The sequence below is a fragment of the Oncorhynchus kisutch genome, linkage group LG6 (assembly GCF_002021735.2).
Source record: "Oncorhynchus kisutch isolate 150728-3 linkage group LG6, Okis_V2, whole genome shotgun sequence".
NCBI lineage: Eukaryota > Metazoa > Chordata > Actinopteri > Salmoniformes > Salmonidae > Oncorhynchus > Oncorhynchus kisutch.
In genome coordinates, this window is record NC_034179.2 from 37,887,595 (window position 1) to 37,914,554 (window position 26,960).

A 26,960-nucleotide genomic window follows, 5' to 3' on the forward strand; every position below is an offset into this window, starting at 1 on the left:
CCGAGGGAACATGGGCTGAGGGAACCGAGGGAACATGGGCTGAGGGAACCGAGGGAACATGGGCTGAGGGAACATGGGCTGGGGGAACATGGGCTGAGGGAACAGGGGCTGGGGGAACTGAGGGAACATGGGCTGAGGGAACTAAAGGGAACATGTGCTGAGAGAACTGAAGGAACATGGGCTGAGGGAACATGGGCTGAGGGAGCTGATGGAACATGGGCTGAGGGAACATGGGCTGAGGGAGCTGATGGAACATGGGCTGAGGGAACTGAGGGGACATGGGGCTGAGGGAATTGAGGGCACATGGGGCTGAGGGAATTGAGGGCACATGGGGCTGAGGGAATTGAGGGCACATGGGGCTGAGGGAATTGAGGGCACATGGGGCTGAGGGAACTGAGGGAATATGGTGCTGAGGGAACTGGGTAGGGGGACTGAGGGAACATCGGGCTGAGGGAAAATAGGGTAAGGGGGCTGAGGGACCTGAGGGGACATGGGCTGAGGGAACAGAGGGGACATGGGCTGAGGGAACAGAGGGGACATGGGGCTGAGGGAACAGAGGGAACATGGGGCTGAGGGAACAGAGGGAACATGGGGCTGAGGGAACAAAGTGAACATGGGGCTGAGGGAACAAAGTGAACATGGAGCTGAGGGAACAAAGGGAACATGGGGCTGAGGGAACAAAGGGAACATGGGGCTGAGGGAACATGGGGCTGAGGGAACAAAGGGAACATGGGGTTGAGGGAACAAAGGGAACATGGGGCTGAGGGAACAAAGGGAACATGGGGCTGAGGGAACAAAGGGAACATGGGGCTGAGGGAACAAAGGGAACATGGGGCTGAGGGAACAAAGGGAACATGGGGCTGAGGGAACTGAAGGGACATGGGGCTGAGGGAACTGAGGTAACATGGGGCTGAGGTAACATGGGGCTGATGGAACTGAGGGAACATGGGCTGATGGAACTGAGGGAACATGGGCTCAGGGAACATGGGGCTGAGGGGAACTGAGGGCACATGGGGCTGAGGGCACATGGAACTGAGGGCACATGGGGCTGAGGGCACATGGGGCTGAGGGAACCGACGGAACATGGGACTGAGGGAGCATGAGCTGAGGGAACTAAAGGGAACATGTGCTGAGAGAACTGAAGGAACATGGGCTGAGGGAACATGGGCTGAGGGAGCTGATGGAACATGGGCTGAGGGAACATGGGCTGAGGGAGCTGATGGAACGTGGGCTGAGGGAACATGGGGCTGAGGGAATTGAGGTAACATGGGGCTGAGGGAACATGGGCTGATGGAACTGAGGGAACATGGGCTCAGGGAACATGGGCTGGGGGCACATGGGGCTGAGGGCACATGGAACTGAGGGCACATGGAACTGAGGGCACATGGAATTGAGGGCACATGGAACTGAGGGCACATGGGGCTGAGGGCACATGGGGCTGAGGGAACCGACGGAACATGGGACTGAGGGAGCATGAGCTGAGGGAACTAAAGGGAACATGTGCTGAGAGAACTGAAGGAACATGGGCTGAGGGAACATGGGCTGAGGGAGCTGATGGAACATGGGCTGAGGGAACATGGGCTGAGGGAGCTGATGGAACGTGGGCTGAGGGAACATGGGGCTGAGGGAATTGAGGTAACATGGGGCTGAGGGAACATGGGCTGATGGAACTGAGGGAACATGGGCTCAGGGAACATGGGCTGAGGGAACATGGGCTGGGGGCACATGGGGCTGAGGGCACATGGAACTGAGGGCACATGGAACTGAGGGCACATGGAACTGAGGGCACATGGAACTGAGGGCACATGGGGCTGAGGGCACATGGGGCTGAGGGAACATGGGACTGAGGGAGCATGAGCTGAGGGAACTAAAGGGAACATGTGCTGAGAGAACTGAAGGAACATGGGCTGAGGGAACATGGGCTGAGGGAGCTGATGGAACATGGGCTGAGGGAACATGGGCTGAGGGAGCTGATGGAACGTGGGCTGAGGGAACATGGGGCTGAGGGAATTGAGGTAACATGGGGCTGAGGGAACATGGGCTGATGGAACTGAGGGAACATGGGCTCAGGGAACATGGGCTGAGGGAACATGGGCTGGGGGCACATGGGGCTGAGGGCACATGGAACTGAGGGCACATGGAACTGAGGGCACATGGAACTGAGGGCACATGGAACTGAGGGCACATGGAACTGAGGGCACATGGGGCTGAGGGCACATGGGGCTGAGGGAACCGACGGAACATGGGGCTGAGGGAGCATGAGCTGAGGGAACATGGACTGAAGGGACATGGGCTGAGGGAACTAAAGGGAACATGTGCTGAGAGAACTGAGGGAACATGGGCTGAGGGAGCTGATGGAACATGGGCTGAGGGAACTGAGGGTACATGGGGCTGAGGGAATTGAGGGCACATGGGGCTGAGGGAACTGATGGAATATGGTGCTGAGGGAACTGGGTAGGGGGGCTGAGGGAACGTCGGGCTGAGGGAAAATAGGGTAAGGGGGCTGAGTGAACAAAGGGAACATGGGGCTGAGGGAACAAAGGGAACATGGGGCTGAGTGAACAAAGGGAACATGGGGCTGAGGGAACAAAGGGAACATGGGGCTGAGGGAACAGAGGGAACATGGGGCTGAGGGAACAAAGGGAACATGGGGCTGAGGGAACAAAGGGAACATGGGGCTGAGGGAACAGAGGGAACATGGGGCTGAGGGAACAGAGGGAACATGGGGCTGAGGGAACAAAGGGAACATGGGGCTGAGGGAACAAAGGGAACATGGGGCTGAGGGAACAAAGGGAACATGGGGCTGAGGGAACAGAGGGAACATGGGGCTGAGGGAACAGAGGGAACATGGGGCTGAGGGAACAGAGGGAACATGGGGCTGAGGGAACAGAGGGAACATGGGGCTGAGGGAACAGAGGGAACATGGGGCTGAGGGAACAGAGGGAACATGGGGCTGAGGGAACATGGGGCTGATGGAACATGGGGCTGAGGGAACATGGGGCTGAGGGAACATGGGGCTGAGGGAACTGAGAGACCATGGGGCTGAAGGAACATAGGGTAAGGGAGCTAAGGGACCTGAGGGGACATGGGCTGAGGGAACAGAGGGAACATGGGGCTGAGGGAACAGAGGGAACATGGGGCTGAAGGAACAGCGGGAACATGGGGCTGAAGGAACAGAGGGAACATGGGGCTGAAGGAACAGATGGAACATGGGGCTGAGGGAATATGGGGCTGAAGGAACATAGGGTAAGGGGGCTGAGGAAACATAGACATGGTCCCATGTCATGTGAGGGGTTTGACTGAAGCTACATAAGGTGTTTCCAAATAGTCTACTTGGCATATTTAGTCTTAAAACTCCACAGCTTTCCACCCTAGAAACTATACGCAATAAAACTGACTGTGACCTCAGCTTATTGCACAGTATGTTACACATGAGTTACTAATGGTACATGTGTAGTCCTTCATATGTAACTCAACCATCTGTTTCCCAACAACACAGGAAGTAGCATCTGTGATGTGCTTAATGAGCCTTGGTGACCCTTGACCTATTCCTCCTCTCCTGGTCCTATGGGTCTCTAGACGACAGGAGATGGTAGTGAGGGTCTCCAAATACAGGAAGTAGTCTAAAAACTGCTGGATTATTCATAGAGCCTCTTGAAGACCCTTCAACAATTTCTAGCACTTCCCATCAAATCCCCGAGCTGACAAGGTAAAAATCTGCCATTCTCCCCCTGAGCAGGGCAGTTAACCCACTGTTCCCCGGGCGCCGAAGACATGGATGTCGATTAAGGCAGCCCTCCGCACCTCTATGATTCAGAGGGGTTGGGTTAAATGCGAAAGAGACATTTTAGTTTATTGCATTCAGTTGTATAACTGACTAGGTATCCGCTTTCCCTTTTACCATCAATCTATATAACGATCGCAGTACTCTTGTCATAGTTAGTAGATCTACTCTAAGTCGCTCTGGATAAAACTGTAAATGTAGCCCACTCACAACAACTTAAATTGCGAAGAGTCGTGAAAGTTACATAAGGATCGGTTTCGGCAAACGGATGAGGTACAAACTAAACCAGCGTCAATATGGTATATTTTCATGATGGCATATTTATGTTTGCATAACTGTCCAATTTACCTCCAGTGCTACTGTAGCAGTTTGGATTTCCATCTCCACAGACAGATCTGGTTTCCTCCTCATGGATCAAGGAGAGCTCTGGTTTCTATGCTGTGAATGGGTCTCTGTGTGATAGACTGGGCTGTATAACATCAGGAGCCTGGGGTTACGTCGCTATCAGGTGAGAGCCTTCAGTACATCATTACAGACACACACAACCTCCCTAGGTGCACCCACCATCTCACGCAGGGTACTGTACACACAGATCTGGGATCAGCTATTTACTTTGCTGATTCAAATTCAGCCTGAAGGACCATGCAAAGAGTGACATCTTGTAGCCTGGGGTTAGTTTGTTTTTCTGCAAAGGGACCAGGACGACTGATCCGTGTAAAGGAAAGAATGAATGGGGCCATGTATCGTGAGATTTTGAGTGAAAACCTCCTTCCATCAGCAAGGGCATTGAAGATGAAACGTGGCTGGGTCTTTCAGCATGACAATGATCCCAAACACACCGTCCGGGCAACGAATGAGTGGCTTCGTAAGAAGCATTTCAAGGTCCTGGAGTGACCTAGCCAGTCTCCAGATCTCAACCCCATAGAAAATCTTTGGAGGGAGTTGAAAGTCCATGTTGCCCAACAACAGCCCCAAAACATCACTGTTCTAGAGGAGATCTGCATGGAGGAATGGGCCAAAATACCAGCAACAGTGTGTGAAAACCTTGTGAAGACTTACAGAAAAGTTTGACCTCTGTCATTGCCAACAAAGGGTATATAAGTATTGAGATAAACTTTTGTTATTGACCAAATACTTATTTTCCACCATCATTTGCAAATAAATTCATAAAAAAGTCTACAATGTGATTTTCTGGATTTTTTTTCTCATTTTCTCTGTCATAGTTGAAGTGTACCTATGATAAATTACAGGCCTCTCTCGTCTTTTTAAGTGGGAGAACTTGCACAATTGGTGGCTGACTAAATACTTTTTTTGCCACACTGTAAGCTCATTCCCAACCAATTGTTTGGAAATCTGTCCTTGGATCAGCTTGTAAAGTTGTCTTACCACACACTTTCAAAACTGTATGGTGTTGCCTTTTTTTCACTCTACATCGAAACAGTTTGTTTCATTGTACCAAATATCAACTTAGTAGGTACACTGTAGGTCTGTAATATCATGAAAACACAGGTAAGTTGATAACAAAATATATAAAGTAGTCTGTAGTAGCCATTATAATAACATGGATTTGGTCACTGGGAATCATTGTGTTCATTCAAAGGCAACAGGTAGTAGGTCTAAAGCAATTATGTTATACACCAACACAACATACTATATCAGTGAAGGCTGAGGTTGAGCTGACTTGATCATTCAATATGCAGCCAGCAGAGAGCACTGTAGTACCGTTTCAGGATTATTCTCATTAGCTTGGTTTCCATCCAATTTACGGCACATTTTCATGCGAATACTATAAAATCGGCCTAAAACAAAATGCGTATTTTCCCACCAGAGATGTTAACATCAAACTGACTTTTTAAGGATAAACGGCTGTGCTTGATGACATAGTGCACATAAAAGGCGAAATGCGTTTCCATCGCTTTTTCAACTCTACTGCTGGTTTTGTCACCAAATCCGTTGCATTAATAGCATGTGCCCACTGGTCTTGGCACATGCGCTCTAGCCAACAATTTGCATATACAGTGCGGAGAACCTACCTATATTATCAGATTATTATGGGCAAGAACGATATTTGCATTTGTCAAACGGCAGCCAAGCATCGATCATCATGTCACCAGAATAAGACCGTCGATATTTATTGGAAAGGAGCGTCAAACTCATCACCTTGCACACTCACCACCCACCCTGTGAAGTTCATCATAATTTATTTAATCTGTGGCCTAATAAACTGCATGGTTTTGCTTTCCCACAACATATCATCGCGTGACATCAAGTTAACTAAGATATCATAAAGGCGTTTCCACAGAAATTACTTTCCTAATTCATTTGACCGACTAAAAAATAACCCACCATATCTAATGTCGGTATTTATAAAATTGTACAGGAATTTCATTTTCCCATCTTCATGACTTTTTTAATGCGACAGGTAATTCAACAGCATGAAATGGTTGGATGGAAACCTGGTTACTGTCACACAGTTGTTAAATTGTTTTCATAAATGAACTCAGCAAAAAAATCAACTTCTTCTCATTGTCAACGGCATTTATTTTCAGCAAACTTAACATATGTAAATATTTGTATGAACATAAGATTCAACAACTGAGACATAAACTGAACAAGTTCCACAGACATGTGACTAACAGAAATGGAATAATGTGTCCCTGAACAAAGGGGGGCTCAAAATCAAAAGTAACAGTCAGTATCTGGTGTAGCCATCAGCTGCATCAAGTACTGTAGTGCATCTCCTCCTCATGGACTGCACCAGATTTGCCAGTTCTTGCTGTGAGATGTTACCCCACTCTTCCACCAAGGCACCTGCAGGTTCGTGGACATTTCTGAGGGGAATGGGCTCTTCGCTAGCCATGGCAGAACACTGACATTCCTGTCTTGCAGGAAATCGCACACAGAACGAGCAGTATGGCTGGTGGCATTGTCATGCTGGAGGGTCATGTCAGGATGAGCCTGCAGGAAGGGTACCACATGAGGGAGGAGGATGTCTTCCCAGTAACGCACAGTGTTAAGATTGCCTACAAGGACAACAAACTCAGTCCGATGATGCTGTGACACACCGCCCCCAGACCAATACAGACCCTCCACCTCCAAATCGATCCCGCTCCAGAGTACAGGCCTCAGTGTAACACTCATTCCTTCGAAGATAAACGCAAATCCGACCATCACCCCTGGTGAGACAAAACCGCGACTCGTCAGGGAAGAGCACTTTTTGCCAGTACTGTCTTGTCCAGCGACGGTGTGTTTGTGCCCATAGACAACGTTGTTGCCAGTGATGTCTGGTGAGGACCTGCCTTACAACAGGCCTACAAGCCCTCATTCCAGCCTCTCTCAGCCTATTGCGGAGAGTCTGTGCACTGATGGAGAGATTGTGTGTTCCTGGTGTAACTCGGACAGTTGTTGTTGCCATCCTGTACCTGTCCCGCAGGTGTGATGTTCGGGTGTACCGATCCTGTGCAGGTGTTGTTACACGTGGTCTGCCACTGCGAGGACAATCAGCTGTACTTCCTGTCTCCCTGTAGCACTGTCTTAGGCGTCTCACAGTACGTCTCACAGTATTGCAATGTATTGCCCTGTCCACATCTGCAGTCCTCATGCCTCCTTGCAGCATGCCTTAGGCACGTTCACGCAGATGAGCAGGGACCCTGGACATCTTTCTTTTTCTTCTTTTTTCTTTTTTTTCTTCTGCATGTTCATTAAGTGTTTATGGTTCATTGATGGGAAACAGTGTTGAAACCCTTTACAATGAAGATCTGTGTGAAGTTAATTGGATTTTTACGAATTATCTTTGAAAGACAGGATCCTGAAAAAGGGAGGTTTCTTTTTTTGCTGAATTTATATGATGCATTCACTTTGCTTTGTCTCCCACCGGTTGTATAGTTGAGAGCTGAAAATGTAAAGGTCCACAAATCAAGAGAAATTTCAGATAGACCTAGTTGATCTCCTTTTGCCTCATAATCTGATGATAAACTTCTTGAGCCAAAATATTAATGTCACAATGGAACTCTTAAAAAAGGTTTTAATCTTTTGAGGCCATATATCTTGTAATATCTTGTCATGGTTATTTGTTCAAATTGGACTCGGAGCTGATTTGTTTGACAGAATCCTGAACATATTTCGATTAGTATCAACAAACAACATAAAGCTCCCCCAATGTTCCCATAAGAGATAAAAATTGCAGCTTTCCTCACATTGGCCCCACTAGCTCCCCAGGCAAATACAGACGACTAAAAATCTGGGGTTAACTTTCTGTTTAGCCTCTGCACAACATTGATACATTTGTTACATTGATATTAATCTCTGTTGAACATGTGTGAGGATATAACTCAGACTTGTGCTGTGCAATATCTGTCCATATATGCAGTACAGTGACACATGTTTGAGGGTAAATAGAGGATCTATATATAGAGGATCTACAGTACAGCGCATTCGGAAAGTATTCAGAACCCGGTCATTTTTTCCCCTCATTTTGTTATGTTACAGCCTTATTCTAAAATGGATTAAATGGTTTGTATCCCTCATCAATCTACACACAATAGCCGATAACGACAAAGCAAAAACAGAGCCAAAATATATTTTTTTACAAATGTATAAAATAAAAACCGCTAATTATCACATTTTACATAAGTATTCAGACCCTTTACTCAGTACTTTATTGAAGCAGCTTTGGAAGTGATTACAGCCTCAAGTCTTCTTGGGCACACATGTATTTGGGGAGTTTCTCCCATTCCTCTCTGCAGATTCTCTCAAGCTCTGTCAGGTTGGATAGGGAGAGTTGCTGCACAGCTATTTTCAGGTCTCTCACGAGATGTTCGATCGGGTTCAAGTCCGGGCTCTGGCTGGGACACTCAAGGACATTCAGAGACTTGTCACGAAGCCACTCCTGCATTGTCTTGGCTGTGTGCTTAGGGTCGTTGTCCTGTTGGAAGGTGAACCTTCGTCCTAGACTGAGGTCCTGAGCAGGTTTTCATCAATGATCTATCTGTACTTTGCTCCATTCATCTTTTGATCTTGACTAGTCTCCCAGTCCCTGCCCCTGAAAAATATCCCTACAGCATGATGCTGCCACCACTGTGCTTCATCATAGGGATGGTGCCAGGTTTCTTCCAGGCATGACTATTGGCATTCAGGCTAAAGAGAATCTTGGTTTCATCAGACCAGAGAATGTTGTTTCTCATGGTCTGAGTCCTTTAGGTGCCTTTTGGCAAACTCCAAGCAGCTTGTCATGTTCCTTTTACTGAGTGACTTCCGTCTATCTACTCTACCATAAAAGGCGTGATTGGTGGAGTGCAGCAGATATGTTTGTCCTTCTGGAAGGTTCTCCCATCTCCACAGAGGAACTCTGAAGCTCAGTCAGAGTGACCATCGGGTTCTTGGTCACCTCCCTGAACAAGGCCCTTCTCACCTAATTGTTCAGTTTACTCTAGGAAGAGTCTTGGTGGTTCCAGACTTCTTCCATTTAAGAATGATGAAGTCCACTGTGTTCTTGGGGACCTTCAATGTTGCAGAACTTTTTTGGTATCCTTCCCCAGATCTGTGCCTCGACACAATCCTGTCTCGGAGCTCTACGGACAATTCCTTGGACCTCATTGCTTGGTTTTTGCTCTGACATGCACTGTCAACTGTGGGACTTATATAGGCAGGTGTGTGCTTTTCCAAGTCATGTCCAATCAATTTAATTTATGTAAATAAGCCATTTCTATTTTTTATTTGAAATACATTTGAAAACATTTCTAAAAACCCATTTTCGCTTTGTCATTATGGGCTATTGTGTGTAGATTGAGAATTTGTGTTTATTTAATCAATTTCAGAATACGGCTGTAACGTAACAAAATGTGGAAAAAGTCAAGGGAGTCTGAATGCTTTCTGATTGCACTGTAGGGCTTTATGGAAGTTTCTCTTTCATTCAGTGGTCTGCCATGTGTTCTCCAATGCTCACCATCTCTGTTTTTTGCAACAGTGTTTTCCGAGGTGCATATTTGATTGTTTTCTTACATGTTCAGTGGGTTCCAATTCAATTGCAACATGGCAATCCTTATCTATTCGGTTTGTTGCACCTGGGTTTTCTGAAGTACGTATTGTATTGTATTGTATTATATTGTATTGTATTGATGTTCAAATTCTTCCAATTCAATTATAACATGACAATCCTCTTCTTTTCTGTTGCCAGGATTCATAGCATCTCCTCGGCTTCCCAGCATACACGCACTTGGTCACAGCTCGCCCTTTTGGAGCGTACTTTGTCGTTTCCATGGGAACAGTACAATGTGAAAATGCCATGCTGAGAAGTGAGAACTTACCTCACCAATGACGCCATATGATGTCTTTAGAACACACCACCCTGATTCCTCGGCAAGGCAGTTTGGCTTAAGCCACATCATGTGACAAAGGCCACCCAATAAACCTCATGCCCGTGACGGTGTTGTAGCCATGTCTAATCAAACAATGATGGGTGGTGCCTGATGATCGGGCGGCACAATGGCAGGCCTCAATGTAGCCTGTATGTACTGTTGACTTCTTTATGACTTCACCATCAGCAGTCCTCTCCTCTGATACGTACATACAGAAACAAGCAGTAACCCCCGAGCTCTTTTATTTTCTGCCTTTCACCATGCATCCTCTATTTGCATCATGATTGTTTTTGACAGAGTCTGTCAGTTGGTCTCTTTGCCAGATCTCTGTCTGACTGACCTCCATCTGGTGTGTGGACACACATTGGCAAGGCAACACAAAGGGTTAATGATACCCAGCCTAGTGTGCCAGGTCGATCTCACAGGCAGGCCACATAATGACAGCCACGCAGCTAATAACACAAGATTGGCATATGGGAAGTAAGTTATTATCATAGCAACGTTCAACTTCAAAGCCTTTGTGGCTGGGGGCAGGAGTGCATGTGCGTGTGGGTGTTTGTGCATGTGCGTGTGCGTGGGTGCATGTCTGCCTCTGCACTGAACCCTCTCATGTGGTGTTCCTGTGCCCGTAAGTGGAGACAGCTTGGAGTAATTATTCTGCCCAACTGGCAAAGCATGCTTGATGCTGATAACATGGCTGAAGTTGGGAGGCTGGGCTGCTCTGTGATTTGGATCTCCTAAACTGCTTATTGACTTGTTTTACAGGGACCTTTCACAAAACATTGACTTCAACACATTGGTGCTCTATAAAAATAGAAGTTGAAGGTTTTATGTAGCTACATAGGAAACACCCACTGCAGTTTTGGTTCCGAGGGGTTTCTTCTCTAATCTTTTACTACAGTACTGTGAACGATATAACATTAGTCTTGATTACATTAGTCTTGATGTGCTGTATGATGTAAGCTGTATGGTGGGAGGATCAATTGAGTCCAGATGCTTCTGATGATGCCAAGGGGTAGATTGGACAAGGTTGAGATTGTGTTGAGATTGTGTTGAGACAGGGTACTGCGTAATGTGGACTGTGTTACCTTTCTGGGCGACTGTCAGACTGTGCTGGATGCGGGGGGAGATCTCAGCTCCGATAGGGCCTTTGCTCTCAGGCCCCCAGCTCTTCCTTAGTCTCTGTAACTTCCTTTTTCCCTTCCTCCACTCTTCTTTGTTTCTTCATTGCGTGTCAGTCCACTGGTGGCTTTATCACTCCACGTCAATCTGGGCTCTTCAGCACGCAACCTTTGCTGTCCGCCATACCTGTCACAACCATGCTCCACAGTTTAGGTTAGAATGGTTGAGAAAACATGACTGTAGGCTTGGTGCCTTGTCAGATCCTCAATAGTCCACATTCCCTTTCAGTTCAACAGATTTATGCTCAAGTCAAATCAAGTGATCCTTCATTATCCAATGAAGGGACATTAATTTGGCTGCTGGTTCTCATCCAAATAGACCAAATGGATCTCAGCGATCAATTGTCTTCTTTTACCATCTTTGAATGAAGGACTTGTGTTGAGTACCACATGATCTTAGCAGAGGTCCTTGCTCTATACCCCAATGTTCTGCCCTGTATTCTGCTGTTTTGCGCGTCTCCATTCCCTATGTAATATGTGATATGATCTGTCTCGCGTGGATAAAAATAGCCAGTGGAATTGGTTTCCCTGCTGACAGAGCGTTGCTGTTGGATGTACAGCACTGTTTAGTGTCCGATTAATGTCTTCCCCATTACTGAGGTTCAGCTCTGAGGTCATTAGCACAATCTATTGCTCTGTGGAGAGCACAGTGTATGAGGCTGTGCTCAACTGTGTTGAAGAGCCCAAAGCTCACAGAAGTCACTGTGACATTAAAACAGGAAGCGGTGCTGACCCAGTGAGACAGAGGAGCATCCTTCTCTGAGAGGCTAAATTACCCGCTCCTCTCCTCTGCCCTCTACACCCCTCCCCCCTACATACTACTCATGGGATGGGATGCTGTTTATCCAACGGTAAGAAGGCTTGCTTCCCTAGTGTGTGTGTGTGTGTGTGTGTGTGTGTGTGTGTGTGTGTGTGTGTGTGTGTGTGTGTGTGTGTGTGTGTGTGTGTAATAATACGTTTTTTCCCAAAGTCTCTGAGGCCATTTTAGAGAGCTAATAGCCTAATGACTTGTGGCATTCTTTCACATGACATTCCTTTGTCATGCCAATACTCTGTTTTATCCTACATCTATTGAGCAGTGTGCAAAGGCCTATCGACAATATAATAGAGTTATGAGTTGAAACAGTGACTATTGTAAGTGGTCTTCCTTTGAGTTTACCAAAACATGTAAGTAGGCTCTGTCTAATAGAGGCTACATGTAGACTAATTTTCTCGGAATGTAAGGGGTTTCAAATACTTACATACAATCTGTAATCATTTTTGTGTATATTTTTGTGTGAAAGTAGGAAGTGGGCTAAAACTCTGGTTTTGTTGAGCTATGTAGACTAGAGCCAAAACTCCATCTTGTTTCCTGTAATGGCCCAGTGCAGTCAAAAACGTGATTTCCTATGTTTTATAAATATTTCCACACTATGAGGATGGAATAATATTGTGAAATTGTGAAAATTATGATAATGCCCTTTTAGTATACGAGTTGTTTGAAAAGACCTGAGTTTTGGCCTGCCTGGTGACATCACTAGGTGGTAAATTGGTCAATAGACCAATAGGAAATAGAGTTCCTAAACTCTCTGCCAATAACAGCTAGTTTTCAGTTTTCCCCTCCCCACTCAGACCACTCCCAGACAGTCCTAGCAAAATTCTTGTTTGAGAAATTGCTCATGCTATGAAGATATTTCTGTTTCTTTTTGACCATTTTATTTTCAAACAATCACAGTAGGGTACTTAATTGATACCCAGAAATGATTTGATATTGATATTTTTAAAAAATGACTGCATTGGACCTTTAAACAAGGCGGCATTGATCAGACTACCCACGCTGTGCGGCGCGCGCTAGTGTCTGTTCACTTTTGATGAAGGGGGACACGTTGAAGTAGCTATAGGCTTCCATAGAAATGATATTTTTGTGACTGATAATCCATTTCCTAACCTGTCGTAATTCGTTAAATAAGAGGACAAAGACAGACAATGCTGCGAGTATAACTGCCGATGATAAGGTAAGCGTTCATTGATAGACTTAATTATAATTACCCATCTGAGTTAATTAGCGGTATAACCTATACTGTAGGTAGTAATTACTTTACCGATTAAAACGTGACTGATTTAATTTTGATTAAATATGCGACTGTTTTGTCCTCGAGCTCGCGATGGAAATGCAATTGATTTATGTATGGCTTTTGAAGTGCCGCTCCATATTGCGAGTGTCTCCACCAAATTAACTCGCTCAGAAGCGTCTATAACCGCATTATGAATCCCTCAAGGGTTCAACTGTGGGACATGTAACAGAGAAAATCATATCGACTAGGTTTTTAAAAATTATATATGAAAGTAAACTGAGTGTGAAACGGTGAATTTACTATGAACTAATAGGTGTTGGTCTATGCATCATCCATCCATGACACTACATAGCCATCATCAGTCGGTGTCACACTACTTATAAAGGCTATAGGCCGATTTATAAAGTCTTCATAAGCACTACATGGTCTAAATGCTTCATGTATAATTTAGAAACAAAAAACTAAAATAAAGTGTGAACATTTGGCATAACCATTTTCCCTTAATAATGTTTTCTGAAGCGTATAGGATTTCTTAAGTGTTTGTGAAGGCTTCATTATGCCTTAAAACATGGTTCATTTTGGACTGATGTTTTAAAGTTCTGGCCGGATTCAAAACAGAATTTAAGCAGAACATGATCCATTCTGTTTTCTTGGCATATAAATAACACCACCTAAAATGTGTGAACAGACAACCTATTCCATAGATATCCAAGAGGTCTGGGTCTTTATGGCACAGGAGGTAGTGTGGTTGTGTTTTGACAAAGAGTCGCTGGTTCAACCCCCACTCCAGATATTCCACTCCAGTTGCTACATTCTGATTGACTCACTTCAATTCTATGAATGTGCAAAATTCCCCTCCTTCCCTTTGTTTTTCATAACTCTTATCTTTGGGACACAAAAATGTCAGAGTCATGATGATATGATATGAGAGACAGTTAAGCCATAACATTCCATATCTCTACTGTTATATTATGCATGAGAACTTCATCTACCAGTCAATACATGTTTGGTATGCTTTGCCATTGATGTTGGTCAAAGCCTTGTCGTCTTGATCTGAGTGGAATGTTTTTGTTTCATTCAGGCCAGTGTTTGCCTAAGTTACATTCATGAATTGGATTTTGGATCTGCCTCAAAGCCACATTGGCCATGTATCTAATTGGATGCTGTTGAAAATTCTATTTCTCTGTGTGTGTTTTGGTGATGCAGTTATGTTATGTTTATGATTGTTTAATTCTGCCCTCTGTGCAAAACATGTTGTGTGTGTGTGTGAGGGAGTTTTAGTTTGCTTAGTGAAATTGCATGCGTGCGTGTTTGGTTATGCTCACTTATTTGTATGGGCATTTGTGTGTGTGTGTGTGTGTGTGTGTGTGTGTGTGTGTGTTTGGCCAGCTGCTTTTCTGTGTGTGGGTGGAGTGGTGTCAGAGGTCTGAGCCACTTACAGTTACTTCCTGTCTCTGCATAACGTTGTATAAGAGAGGGGGCGCTGGTCAGGAGTGATCATGTTTCTCCTCTCAATTCACACACACACACACACACACACACAAACTGTGCTGCCGGCATGAAAATCATCTGCTCAATAACATAAATTAATTATCTTTTTCCCAACCAGAACTGTATAGGTAATGGACTGCCATAGGAATTGCCATGAAAGAACCTAGAAAATGGCCTCTGACTCACTGTCATTAGCAGAAATGTCACTGAAAATATTACAGAAACAGCACTAGAAATGTGCAGGAAATTTAGGGGCAGAAGTCACTGATGCCAAATTGGACTCGCCCCATAGAGAATGTCCATGGTTTGTGAAGCTGAGGGACCTTTGGATTTCTCCACACTAACTAGTGAAGTTAGAGAGGAATGTGCTCAATGTCCCTCAGTTATATACTGTCTCAGGTGTGGCACATCGTTCATTAAATGTTGAGATGTCGGATGTGCTCTGCTGATTTCTTGGGGGAGAAAAGGACTCAATATTCCTTCTCAAGTTCCTCGAAAACAGAGGAAGGGGAAGTTGTATTAGCTGAGCTTTTCAGATCTGGGTGGATATTAAACACCTAGTTTAAAATCTAAAAGATATTAGAATATTTATTATAGACTCTAAAGACCCCTGCTGTGAAGTGAAAATGTTAGTTTGAATAACAATTATATTTTTGACCTGAGGTCCTATGAGTACAGATTCAGTAAGTTGTGTGGGTATCTGCCATCTTAACTCAGGTCAGAGAGAGAGTGTATGGAATGTGCATAATGGTATCTAGGGACCCATTGGCATCGTTGCCAATGGTTGATGGGATTCTTTATATTTGTCTTATGAAGCGGAAATAACACCACCTGGTAAGAGAATCTGCATTGGACTGTATCACTGGAAGCAGAGCGGGAATCAGAGTGATAGAAAGTTTGTACTTTTTAAAATTCTAGAAGCCTAGTTACATTCCAATTTAATCTGTTGCGCATTGAGTTTTAAAATCCACAGAAAGTAATCAAACCATACCAGAGACTAATGTGGTTGGGATTCACACCAATTAAATTTTTTACCTACGCATGTAGCTGCTTTCCTTGGTCCCAATTCCAATTAACCAGCCATAAATCCAAAGATTGTCGCTCATATAGTGAGGACCTGGCAGTTAACCTTCTCACGTTAAGCTTCTCACACTATCCTTCTGTTAGTAATCGCTTTAAATGCCATATCTGGCTAGGTACTCACTCACCCTCACTCATCAAATCAAATCAAACTTTATTTGTCACATGCGTTGAATACAAGTGTAGACCTTACTGTGAAATGCTTACTTACAAGCCCTTAACCAACAGTGCTGTTCAAGAAGAGTTAAGAAAATATTTACCAAATAAACTAAAGTAAAAAAGTTACACAATAATGTAACAAACAATGCAAAAGAACAAAAAATAAAACTACCCCCATTGGCACTGTATAAATCGACTTAAAAATGCATCCCTCCTAAATCCTTCCCTGACGATGTAGCTTGTTCTGTTCCAAACCAAGTGGCGAAGCTGCAGTTGGACTGAAACACAGACTCCTGATTGTAGCTTTAAGGGATCACAGATAGATGGTGGTCCTTGCTTTCACTTATTCAATCACATCCCACTGGGCACATCACCTTATTTCAACGTGGGTAATATTACGTTTAGACATTGATCAATGAGATTTACAACCTATATTCATTCACCTACTCAAAAAGACAGTTAAAAGTTATCACTTTTTTTTATCACTTTTGAAATACAAAAATACAATTTGAATTGTTAGGTACCACTGCACTTTTTGGAGCTAGGAACACTAGCATTTCGCTACACCCACAATAACATCTGCTAAATATATGTATGTGACCAATAAGATTTGATTTGATAAATAGCCTATTAACTTGTTAACAAATTATATGTTGGATTCACGTCTCCACCTCAACCAAAAAATTAAAGTTAAAGAATGGAACTAAGCCATTAAGTCAATAAATATCATTACATTTTGAATCAACCAGAGCTTGGAACCCTAAGTGTATTGTATTGTCTATTTTTAGTTTAATTCTTGGTTGAATTTGAACAATAGATGATGATGACTTTCCAAATTGTATATAGGCCTAAATAGCATCATTGATGATATATGAGTGATAAAGTATGGTCACATTTCATTTGCTCTATTAAGCCTACCCTTTTGGAATTACTTTGATAGCAACAGTGAATCTATTTCATTTTTTAAGTGGAGATCTTTGTCTCAACAATCATTCTCACGATAGCACATTGGTAACAGTCTGTGACAGCTATCATAGCTAAGAAGGGCTTGCTTAAAACTCTGAATGGGAGATTAAAGAGTAGTTGTAGGTAGATCAATTCTCCAGTAGGAGGTGCTGCCCAGCCTATTGATTTTTTTCAGATAGTGGATATAACATTGAAGATCTGACGTTGTTTTTGAAATTGACATTTGGTTACCATGATGCCATCATCGTGTGGTAGAAATGTCACCCTCAAAATTAACAGTTTACGTTGATGACTTTTTTTCCGAATCCAATGTATTTTCCATGTAGATTCCACGCCACAATACATTGACAAATTACGTTTAAACAACGTTGATTCAACCAGTTTGTGCCCAGTGGGATACTGGTACGCGAACAGGGCCTTGAGTTAATGAGGATATATTTGATGAGCATCTCAAGCAATGAGACGATGGATTTTGTTGTAACATTTTGCCATATGATAATATTCCACTTCACTGTGTTATCTTCCAATGATGGATCTTTGATCAGGTGACTATATAATGTTTTTTTCCTCCCAGACAATTTACATTTCCTGGAAGGCGACACTGTATTCATACATTATTCAGACATAGGAACCAGCATAGAAGTAGTGATCAAACCTAACTCATACCTCAGTCTCATAATGACAGATGTTCAATGTGACAATATCACACACACACACACACACACACACACAGAGAGTTGGGGGAATGAACCCAAACAAAAACTGTACGAAATGTAAGAACATCAACATGGATGATATGGAGGGTTGTCTATTTATTCATCCATAATAATTACATAAAATATGTTTGACTGCGGCTCTATCTACTATTGAAAAGCATCCCTTATCCTCGAATAACAGGAGAATCTCCAGACTCATCATAATGTACTGAGTTTGCGACCACACATATCCAGTGAATAACTGTATCTCTGCCAGAATGACAATAAAAGTGCTAACACAGACGAATTCTGTGATAACTGTCGTTTTGTGCAAGGTTGGCAATGACAGTGGGGGGGTTGTAGTTTCCTCCTGCCCATGGTGACAGGGCCCCTCACTAGCGTTTGCCACCAATTTTTTTTTAAAGACCATCTCGTCGTGACAGGCACAGCCATTTGAAGATAATTAGGCTGAAATCTCCCTTCGCTCGTCATAAAAGTCCAATCAGTAGAGATGTTGATTCAATGTGAGGCGGCCAGCTGCCCAGGCCTGATCGTCTAGCCCATCTAGCCTCGGCCCTGATACCATTAATTGGACCTCTTTAATATTTATGGATCATCTTTAAGATAAGGAGATATGTATTTCTCTCCTGCTGAGCCCTTATTTCAAAGGGTGGCTGTTCAGTGCTAGGTGATAACCCCCTGCCATTGTGCCTGAGAGAAATCTTGTCACATTTTGGCAGCTTATCTGCTAGGCTGCAGACGAGAGCACAGCATGTGTACAATTACAGACTAGGACCTCCTTCATTGAAGACAATAGGTAATTTTCTTTCTCGAGAAAGTCAGCAAATGTTAGTATAACGTCAGTGTTAAGGAGTAGTCTTAGTCTGGCCTTCATCCTACTTGGGCCTCCTATCCTTTTTCCCAATCTTTTTTCTCTCTGTTCAAAGCTTCATTAAACTCTGAAGCTGCATATTTCCCTTCCCGGCCCCCACTGCCAAAGGGCAGTGATGCATGTGTCTAAATGGTCAGGGAGGAACCAGATAAGGTGTACTTGCAGTTTGCTTCTCCCAAAAAAAACATAATTTTATATTTAACAAAAACCTATAAGTTGAAAGTGATATTCAAACCCGGGCTTGTATTGGACCGGTACACAGTCTTGTATTGATTGTAGTCTGTCGATGTTAGGGTATGGATGGGTATCATGTTACAGTCTCCCACATGTGATAGGGAGTGTCACATGTTTTTGTTTGAGATTAGGATTTTAGGATAGGCCGTCATATCAGGTAGGAGGGGATGTAAAATGGAGGTGTCTCTATAACAGCACACCAGAGTATCCACTATGAAATAATGAGGGTATCCTACAATAGAATTCAGCTCCCTCATCTCTTCTGACCTTCTCTATCCACAGATCTCACCAGCCGAATGCACTGAGGAGGACTTAGAGCAGGATTGAGTGAGGAGGAACTCTCAGTTCTGTACTCAGGATTATTGGGTGTGGTTTAGGGCAGAGCTGACTTAGCCAATCAAACCTGAGGAAGTTCCCCTGACAGCCTGCTGTCCTGTTAGTTCTGCTTGCACCTACAGTATTCCACTGGGCCCTCCAGCCGCTCCCTGGTCTCTGATGGAGGGCAGCCCAGAGAAGCAGAAGCCCAGCCCGCGACACCGGCCCAAACCCAGGGGCCCCTCCACACTGACTCTGGGCCAGTCCCGCAGCACAGAGGACCTATCTGAGGGCCTCCCCAGGGCCAACTTTAGGAAGGGCTTCTCCCTACGTAACGTCAGCCTGTGTGTGGTGGACGGGGTCCGGGACATGCTCCAGAGGAGCCGAGGAGCCTCTCCAGAACCCCGCTGCAGGCTCAACGGGGATACGGGAGGGTGTTGGAGTCCCCGCCTGCTGCGTATGCCCCGGGGATCCCGCTGTGCTGCCCTGAGGCCCCTGCCAGCTGAGGTGCAGAGGGAAGGAGCCCTGCGTTACATGGTGGCAGACGACTCGCACAGCATGGGCAGCAATGCTCAGTGGCAGAAGTGTCGTCTGCTGCTGAGGAGGATGAGAGGAGGGGTCACTGAAGGGGAGGGGGGATTCCTGCTGGAGTTCTATGTGCCACCCAAGGTAGGTTCCCTGGTCCGCGCAGAAGTTGGCTTGAGCTTTGATTGGTTATCTCAAACTGTGAGAAAGGCACAAAGCAGAACCAATCAGTAAAAAAGCACATCCTCTTCAATATCAACGCATCGTTCCAACAACATCAACATAGCCTTTCCAGACACTGAAGTCAGGAGGACTTCGAGTTAGGTGTCAGCCACTAGTGAACTATATGAATTTTGGTCAAACTACCAGTGAAAAATAGATTTCTAACAGGGATGCAGTGCTAACTTTAACTTGTCTTTTTTCTCTGACCCAGTCATCCAAGCCCAAATTGAGTGTTCCTCTGACAGCCGTCATGGAGGTGCGGACCACCATGCCACTGGAGATGCCAGACAGGGACAACACCTTTGTCCTCAAGGTCAGCTTTACTTGTAATGTCAGTACATTTTTATCACAAGTGTACAGTTGAAGTCGGTAGTTTACATACACTTAGGTTGGAGTCATTAACTTATTTTTCAACCACTCCACAAATTTCTTGTTAACAAACTATAGTTTTGGCAAGTCGGTTAACTTATAATTCACTGTACCACAATTCCAGTGGGTCAGAAGTTTACATACACTAAGTTGACTGTGCCTTTAAACAGCTTGGAAAATTCCTGAAAATGATGTAATGGCTTTATAGAAGCTTCTGAGAGCCTAATTGACATCATTTGAGTCAATTGGAGGTGTACGTGTGGATGTATTTCAAGGCCTACCTTCAAACTCAGTGCCTCTTTGCTTGACATCATGGGAAAATCAAAAGAAATCAGCCAAGACCTCAGAAAAGAATTTGTAGACCTCCACAAGTCTGGTTCATCCTTGGGAGCAATTTCCAAACGCCTGAAGGTACCACGTTCATCTGTACAAACAATAGTATGCAAGTATAAACACCATGGGACCACGCAGCCTTCATACAGCTCAGGAAGGAGACTTGTTCTGTCTCCTAGAAATGAACGTACTTTGGTGCGAAAAGTGCCAAACAATCCCAGAACAGCAGCAAAGGACTTTGTGAAGATACTGCAGGAAACGGGTACAAAAGTATCTATATCCACAGTAAAACGAGTCCTATCTTGACATAACCTGAAAGGCCGCTTAGCAAGGAAGAAGCCACTGCTCCAAAACCGCCATAAAAAAGCCAAAGCACGGTTTGCAACTGCACATGGGGACAAAGATCGTACTTTTTGGAGAAATGTCCTCTGGTCTGATGAAACAAAAATAGAACTGTTTGGCCATAATGACCATTGTTATGTTTGGAGGAAAAAGGGCGAGGCTTGCAAGCCGAAAGAACACTATCCCAACTGTGAAGCACGGGGTTGGAGGCATCATGTTGTGGGGGTGCTCTGCTGCAGGAAGGACTGGTGCACTTCACAAAATAGATGGCATCATGAGGTAGGAAAATTATGTGGATATTCAAGCAACATCTCAAGACATCAGTCAGGAAGTTAAAGCTTGGTCGCAAATGGGTCTTCCAAATGGACAATGGCCCCAAGCATACTTCCAAAGTTGTGGCAAAATGGCTTAAGGACAACAAAGTCAAGGTATTGGAGTGGCCATCACAAAGCCCTGACCTCAATCCTATAGAAAATGTGTTGGCAGAACTGAAAAAGTGTGTGCGAGCAAAGAGGCCTACAAACCTGACTCAGTTACACCAGCTTTGTCAGGAGGAATGGGCCAAAATTCACCCAACCTATTGTGGGAAGCTTGTGGAAGGCTACCCAAAACGTTTGACCCAAGTTAAACAATTTAAAGGCAATGCTACCGAATACTAATTGAGTGTATGTACACTTCTGACCCACTGGGAATGTGATGAAAGAAATAAAAGCTGAAATAAATCTTTCTCTCTACTGTTAATCTGACATTTCACATTCTTAAAATAAAGTGTTGATCCTAACTGACCTAAAACAGGGAATTTTTACTGGGATTAAATGTCAGGAATTGGAAAAAAATGAGTTTAAATGTATTTGGCTAAGGTGTATGTAAACTTCCGACTTCAACTGTACGTAGGCGTTATGACATAACAGTCAGGGTTACCAAATGCTCTGTATGATGCAGATTTGCGTAATGAACCAAACAGTGAAAGACTGTCTGAGTACAGTGTCTATGTAGATAATTGAGTCCCTCACTCTGTATACACTTGTCAAACACGTATTTTGTAGTAATCAATGTCAATGCTTTGTGCACAGTGAGTGATAAATATACAGAGATGCAGTTGACAGAGAGACAAATAGTCGGCTGAGGTAAACCACGGACCATATTGTTCAGCTAAGCTCTTGTCAGTAGGCTAAAACAGGCTTCTAACATGGTACCATCAAGATATGTTCTGCTACATTCACTCAATTATAGGTTGGCCTATATATAGTATATATTGAAATGATCTTATATTTGTCAGTGACCTTCAGCCCTGTAAGAACTACGTTTGATAGATAAATATGTGCTGTATAATAGAACTTAACCATCTGTATCATTTGGTTTCTTTATACACCTATCCAATACTCTCATATCTACACAAGTGTCTATTCGATTTGGAATGTGCTAATCTTGTGCCAAATCCAATGCTTGTGTTGCAGGTGGAGAATGGAGGAGAATACATCCTGGAGACATTGGACTCCCTGCAGAAACACTCCTGGGTGGCTGACATTCAGGACTGCATAGACCCGGGGTAAAGAAAAATACCATTACACTCGCTTCTCTGTGATCTAGGGGTGAATCTTAATGAAGTCTACAAGTGCAAGTAGATTCCTTCCCTTCTCTCTGTTCCTGCACTGATGTGAAAGCAAAATCCCAGTGGGCAACCACGATATTGCTTTCATCGACCTTGTCTTTTCAGATTGACAGAAGACTATTGTACCCTATATAGATGATTTTATGCAGTAACAATCAAACCCGTTCCTTCTCATCCCCTGTTTGTCTTCTGTGTGCAGGGACAGTGGAGATGACATTGAGCTGACGTCTTGTCCTCATGGCCAGTTCCCCTCGGTGTCCACCTGTAACTGTGAGCTCATGGCTAGTGAGTATTTATTCACTTTAATTGGTAATGGTAACTCAGCATCTGACTGTATAGGGTAACTCCATGCTCTCTCTATGTCCACCCAGACATACCCAAGACCCCTCAGCTCCGTGCTGGTCCTTGTGGCCCCTCAGGGCCCCGCTTTCGGACCCTGTTGGCCTCCCCACTGCACCCCACCCATGTCCCCCTAGAACGCTTCCTCCAGTCACTGGAGTCCAACAGGCCTGGAGCAGGTAATGGCCAGCTCTCTCTGTGGAAAGGCTGCTTTTTGCTAAGACAATATTGTGATAAAAGGTGCTTATATTATGCTTCTCACCCGTAGGTGAAGGAACACCCCGCTCTGAGATGGACACCTCTCTGACCTGCTACCCATGGTTCCACGGTACACTATCTCGAGTGAGTGCTGCTCAGCTGGTGTTGGTGGGCGGAGCCCGGAGCCATGGGCTCTTTGTGATTCGCCAGAGTGAGACGCGCCCGGGAGAATACGTCCTCACCTTCAACTTCCAGGGCAAAGCCAAGGTACACTCAGATGCAACCTGGTTCCAAACTAGTCTCTTTATCTGGCCGGCTGCCCATTCACTCAGGATTCCCCTTTGCATCACAAAGCCAAATTGTATGTGAAGCACATGCTTCCTCTGCTGAGTATTGGCCATATGGCCTTTATTCATTAAAACAATTATTCACCCAAAGATTCCCTTGTATTCCCCTGCTAGTTCACCCAAATGTATCTCATCTTATGGACACATAAAAGTAGTCTAGCAACGACCCAAGATGTGTGTGTTTACTAAGCTACAGCTTAGCATTAGCATTGTTGAACGCAAGCCAATGGTAGAAATACCTAACAGCATGCCTCTACCTCCCTGTGAGCAGCACCTGCGTCTGTCTGTGGACTCTCAGGGCCAGTGCCATGTGCACCACCTGTGGTTCCAGAGCGTGGGGGACATGCTGCAGCACTTCCACTGCCACCCCATTCCGTTGGAGTCCCGCGGGGCTGCAGATGTCACGCTGCGATGCTACGTCCAGACACAGCGCAGTCGCCCAGGTAACACGTGGGCTAATGCTGTCTTACTGTTTGAGATATGTCAAATGTAGGCTATTATGATTATAATAATGTCCAACATGTCCAAAAGCAATCCCTGCATTCCTTGATTCCTGACCCATATCTAACCTCTCATCCTAAATGTGTTCAGTCAAGCATTTACATTATCAAAGCTACCAAAAGGGTTACCTAGCCGAACAGTGGTTTTCAAAGAAAAAGTAGTTTCAAGCCGACAAAGGAGTCTTTTAGGAAAGATCCACTGGACTAGGCAAGCATAAGGAATTGAGGATCACTCTTCCAGGCTGATGTCTTTTTGATGATTCGCCACAAGGGAAGGGAGAGGCGAAAGAGACAAAGGGCACTTTTAGTCCTAATCCCTTTTTCTCTGGCTCTCCCTCTGTAGGATTACCTTCTTTACTCAGTGCTGCTCTCTCTTCCCTCACCTGCTCCAATTGTGGCCAATCCTCTCACTGTGGCCAGTACTCAATTGTCATAATCAAGTAAAAGTCTAAAAGTATTTGGTTTTAAATATGCTTAAGTATCAAAAGTAAATGCAAAAATTGACATAAGTATCAAAAGTAAAAGTATAAACCATTTCAAATTCCTTATATTAAGCAAACCAGATGGCACAATATTCTTTCTTTTTTTATTGACGGATAGCCAGGGGCACACTCCGACACTCAGACATCATTTACAAACGAAGCATTTGTGTTTAGTGAGTCCGCCAGATCAGAGGCGGTAGGGATGATCAGGGATGTTCTCTTGATAAATGTGTGAAGTGGACCATTTTCCTGTCAAAATGCAACGAGTACTTTTGGGTGTCAGGGAAAATGTATGGAGTAAAAAGTACATTATTTTCTTTAGTAATGTAGTGGAGTAAAAGTAAAAGTTGTCAAAACTATAAATAATAATGTGCAGATACCCCCAAAAAACTACTTAAGTAAAAATACTTTAAAGTACTAAAGTACTTTACACCACTGGCAACCCCTCTTAGTGCCAGCCTTTCTGAATTAATTTGGTCTCCTGTTTTGATTTCTACTGAAATATCCTCCTTCACAAATCCTTCCCTATGTATCACTAAAACCAGTCCTCTTGTTTTGTTTTTATCTTATGTTGTTTTGTATTATTACCCCCTGAATATAGAACATCATATTATTGTAATTGCAACTTGATGCTGCTGTGTTCCAAGCTCGATCTATGGTAGCCTGATCCACCATCCTGACCGCTGCGTTTTATTTTAGTTTCACAACAGAATGTAAGCTTGCAGAATGTCAGATCAGGATTGCCGAACAAGGTTAGATCTATGGTGCATTTGTCTGTGTATTTCAAACATGTCTCGTGTATCCGTTGGGTTCCTCTTTGCAGAGCTCTGTGTGTCTCGGATGTCCACCCCTACCAGAGAGCCTGGCTGTCGGAACGGCCTCCACCAATTGGCACAATTCTTTCCCGGAGTCTTGCAGCCAGTTGGTGGATCTGTGGACTCTCCTCTTCCCCCTAGTTCCCCTGCTCTACCCCGCATCCTGCCTCCCTTCCCCAGACTAGAGGATGGGGGTGATGGTGGCTTACAGAGCCGCAGTGGCAGCATAGAGCATCTTCTACCGCCCTCTGGTGGCTCAGCTGATGAACAGCAGGAGACTGAGGGAGCACAAAGAACAAGAGCAGTAGAGAACCAGTACTCTCTCTACTGAGGAACCTTGACGTCATCTATGACTCTGACAGCATCAGGATCAGATATCTGTTTTGTCAAATGGATTTTGCAGGTGGTGGAACAGGTTTGGAGAGCCTTTACGCACAAAAGATATTGATGAATAAAAACAATATAGTGGTTTGATTCATCCTGAAAGTTGTCATATTCAAGTTTAGTCCCTGAAATATTGGATGGTGGAAAAAAAGTGTACAACAGGGGTTGAACAATAGTCCTATAAATCTACCCTAATCCTCACTAATCATGGAACTGTATAACAAAAGTCCAGTCGTAGTGAACTGTGCGCCAGGCTCCAGGTTTAACCTGCTATGTGTGGTCTGAGTTCCATAATGATTCAAATGGCTACATGCCCCAAATGATTCCACAACGTTAGCCTAATATGACCCACTAATGCTAGCGACCCTCAGGAAACACACGGACGTGACAGAGTAAAGAAAGGTAAGGTAATGGAATGATGCCAAATGTAAGCTACAAGAAAACGAACACTAAAGTGACACTTGTAAATGTATCTGGGTATAACTGACAGTGGCTCCTGATAGAGGTTAATATTTAACATGATACACATTGTAAAAGTAAATGGAGAAAAACCCAGGCGTAAGCTGTAATTACAACATTCAAAAGCGCACACGTCAACTCGGCAGGTTCAGTCCTACAGAAGCTTTGGTCTCCAAATTTCATCCATACAATTTACGAGGGCACAATTAAAATGTTGAATAACGGCACAGCTATTTGCCTGAAAAGAGGCCGTAAATCATGTCATGTTGATGTGGATATTCGTCTCCAGGGATCATAAGGAAAAATCATCTAAAACAATTGCTGTGCATTTACAATCCCCTTCTCCAAACGTATTACTAATTTACCTAGCTCTTATCAATAGTTATTTTCAATGTATACATTACAGTGAATGGAGAATGCTGTTATTTCTTTCGGGAAATATAGTTATTTCTAATCGCTCAACCTTATTCATGGTTTTCTCGCCACACCATTTCTTAGACCTCCCCCTCGAATGAATAGCATGCTATTATCATGCTTAAGTTCAAGGTAAGAATACGCATAGAGCTAAAAGTGCATAAAAAGGAAGTAACGTTCTATTTACGCGCGTTTAACTCTGGTCGGAATTGGGTAGGAATGGATGGGGACTTGCGGTGAACTTGAGATAACGACTTGTGGTAGTTGTCAATGTCATGGAATCTCAGAGCTAACACATGACAAGGAAGAAGAGGATGATACACCCCAGTGGATGGAACTGTTATATTCAACCTCATCCTCTTCATCCCTCCCAGATCTCAGTCATCCCCTTTGATCAAAAGACTGTGGCCCA

The 26,960-nt window shown here is 44.3% G+C and overlaps 1 protein-coding gene across 1 annotated transcript; it reads left to right on the plus strand.

The window, feature by feature from the left end:
• The first annotated feature begins 12,926 nt into the window (after window positions 1-12,926).
• Window positions 12,927-25,765, plus strand: LOC109892790 (SH2B adapter protein 2). Its single transcript, XM_020485569.2, has 9 exons — window positions 12,927-13,315; window positions 19,175-19,876; window positions 20,166-20,267; window positions 22,456-22,547; window positions 22,810-22,895; window positions 22,982-23,128; window positions 23,218-23,414; window positions 23,766-23,937; window positions 25,300-25,765. Exons 2-9 carry the CDS (start codon window positions 19,388-19,390, stop codon window positions 25,620-25,622), a joined length of 1,608 nt encoding a protein of 535 aa, XP_020341158.1. The 5' UTR covers window positions 12,927-13,315; window positions 19,175-19,387; the 3' UTR covers window positions 25,623-25,765.
• The last annotated feature ends 1,195 nt before the right edge of the window (window positions 25,766-26,960 follow it).

Bases quoted from the DNA above. Each gene is read 5' to 3' on its own strand.
- LOC109892790 (XM_020485569.2), top strand. From the start codon at position 19,388: ATGGAGGGCAGCCCAGAGAAGCAGAAGCCCAGCCCGCGACACCGGCCC. The intron at 20,268-22,455 runs GTCAGCTTTACT...CTTGTGTTGCAG, and splicing joins ACAACACCTTTGTCCTCAAG to GTGGAGAATGGAGGAGAATA. The intron at 23,415-23,765 runs GTACACTCAGAT...CCCTGTGAGCAG, and splicing joins ACTTCCAGGGCAAAGCCAAG to CACCTGCGTCTGTCTGTGGA.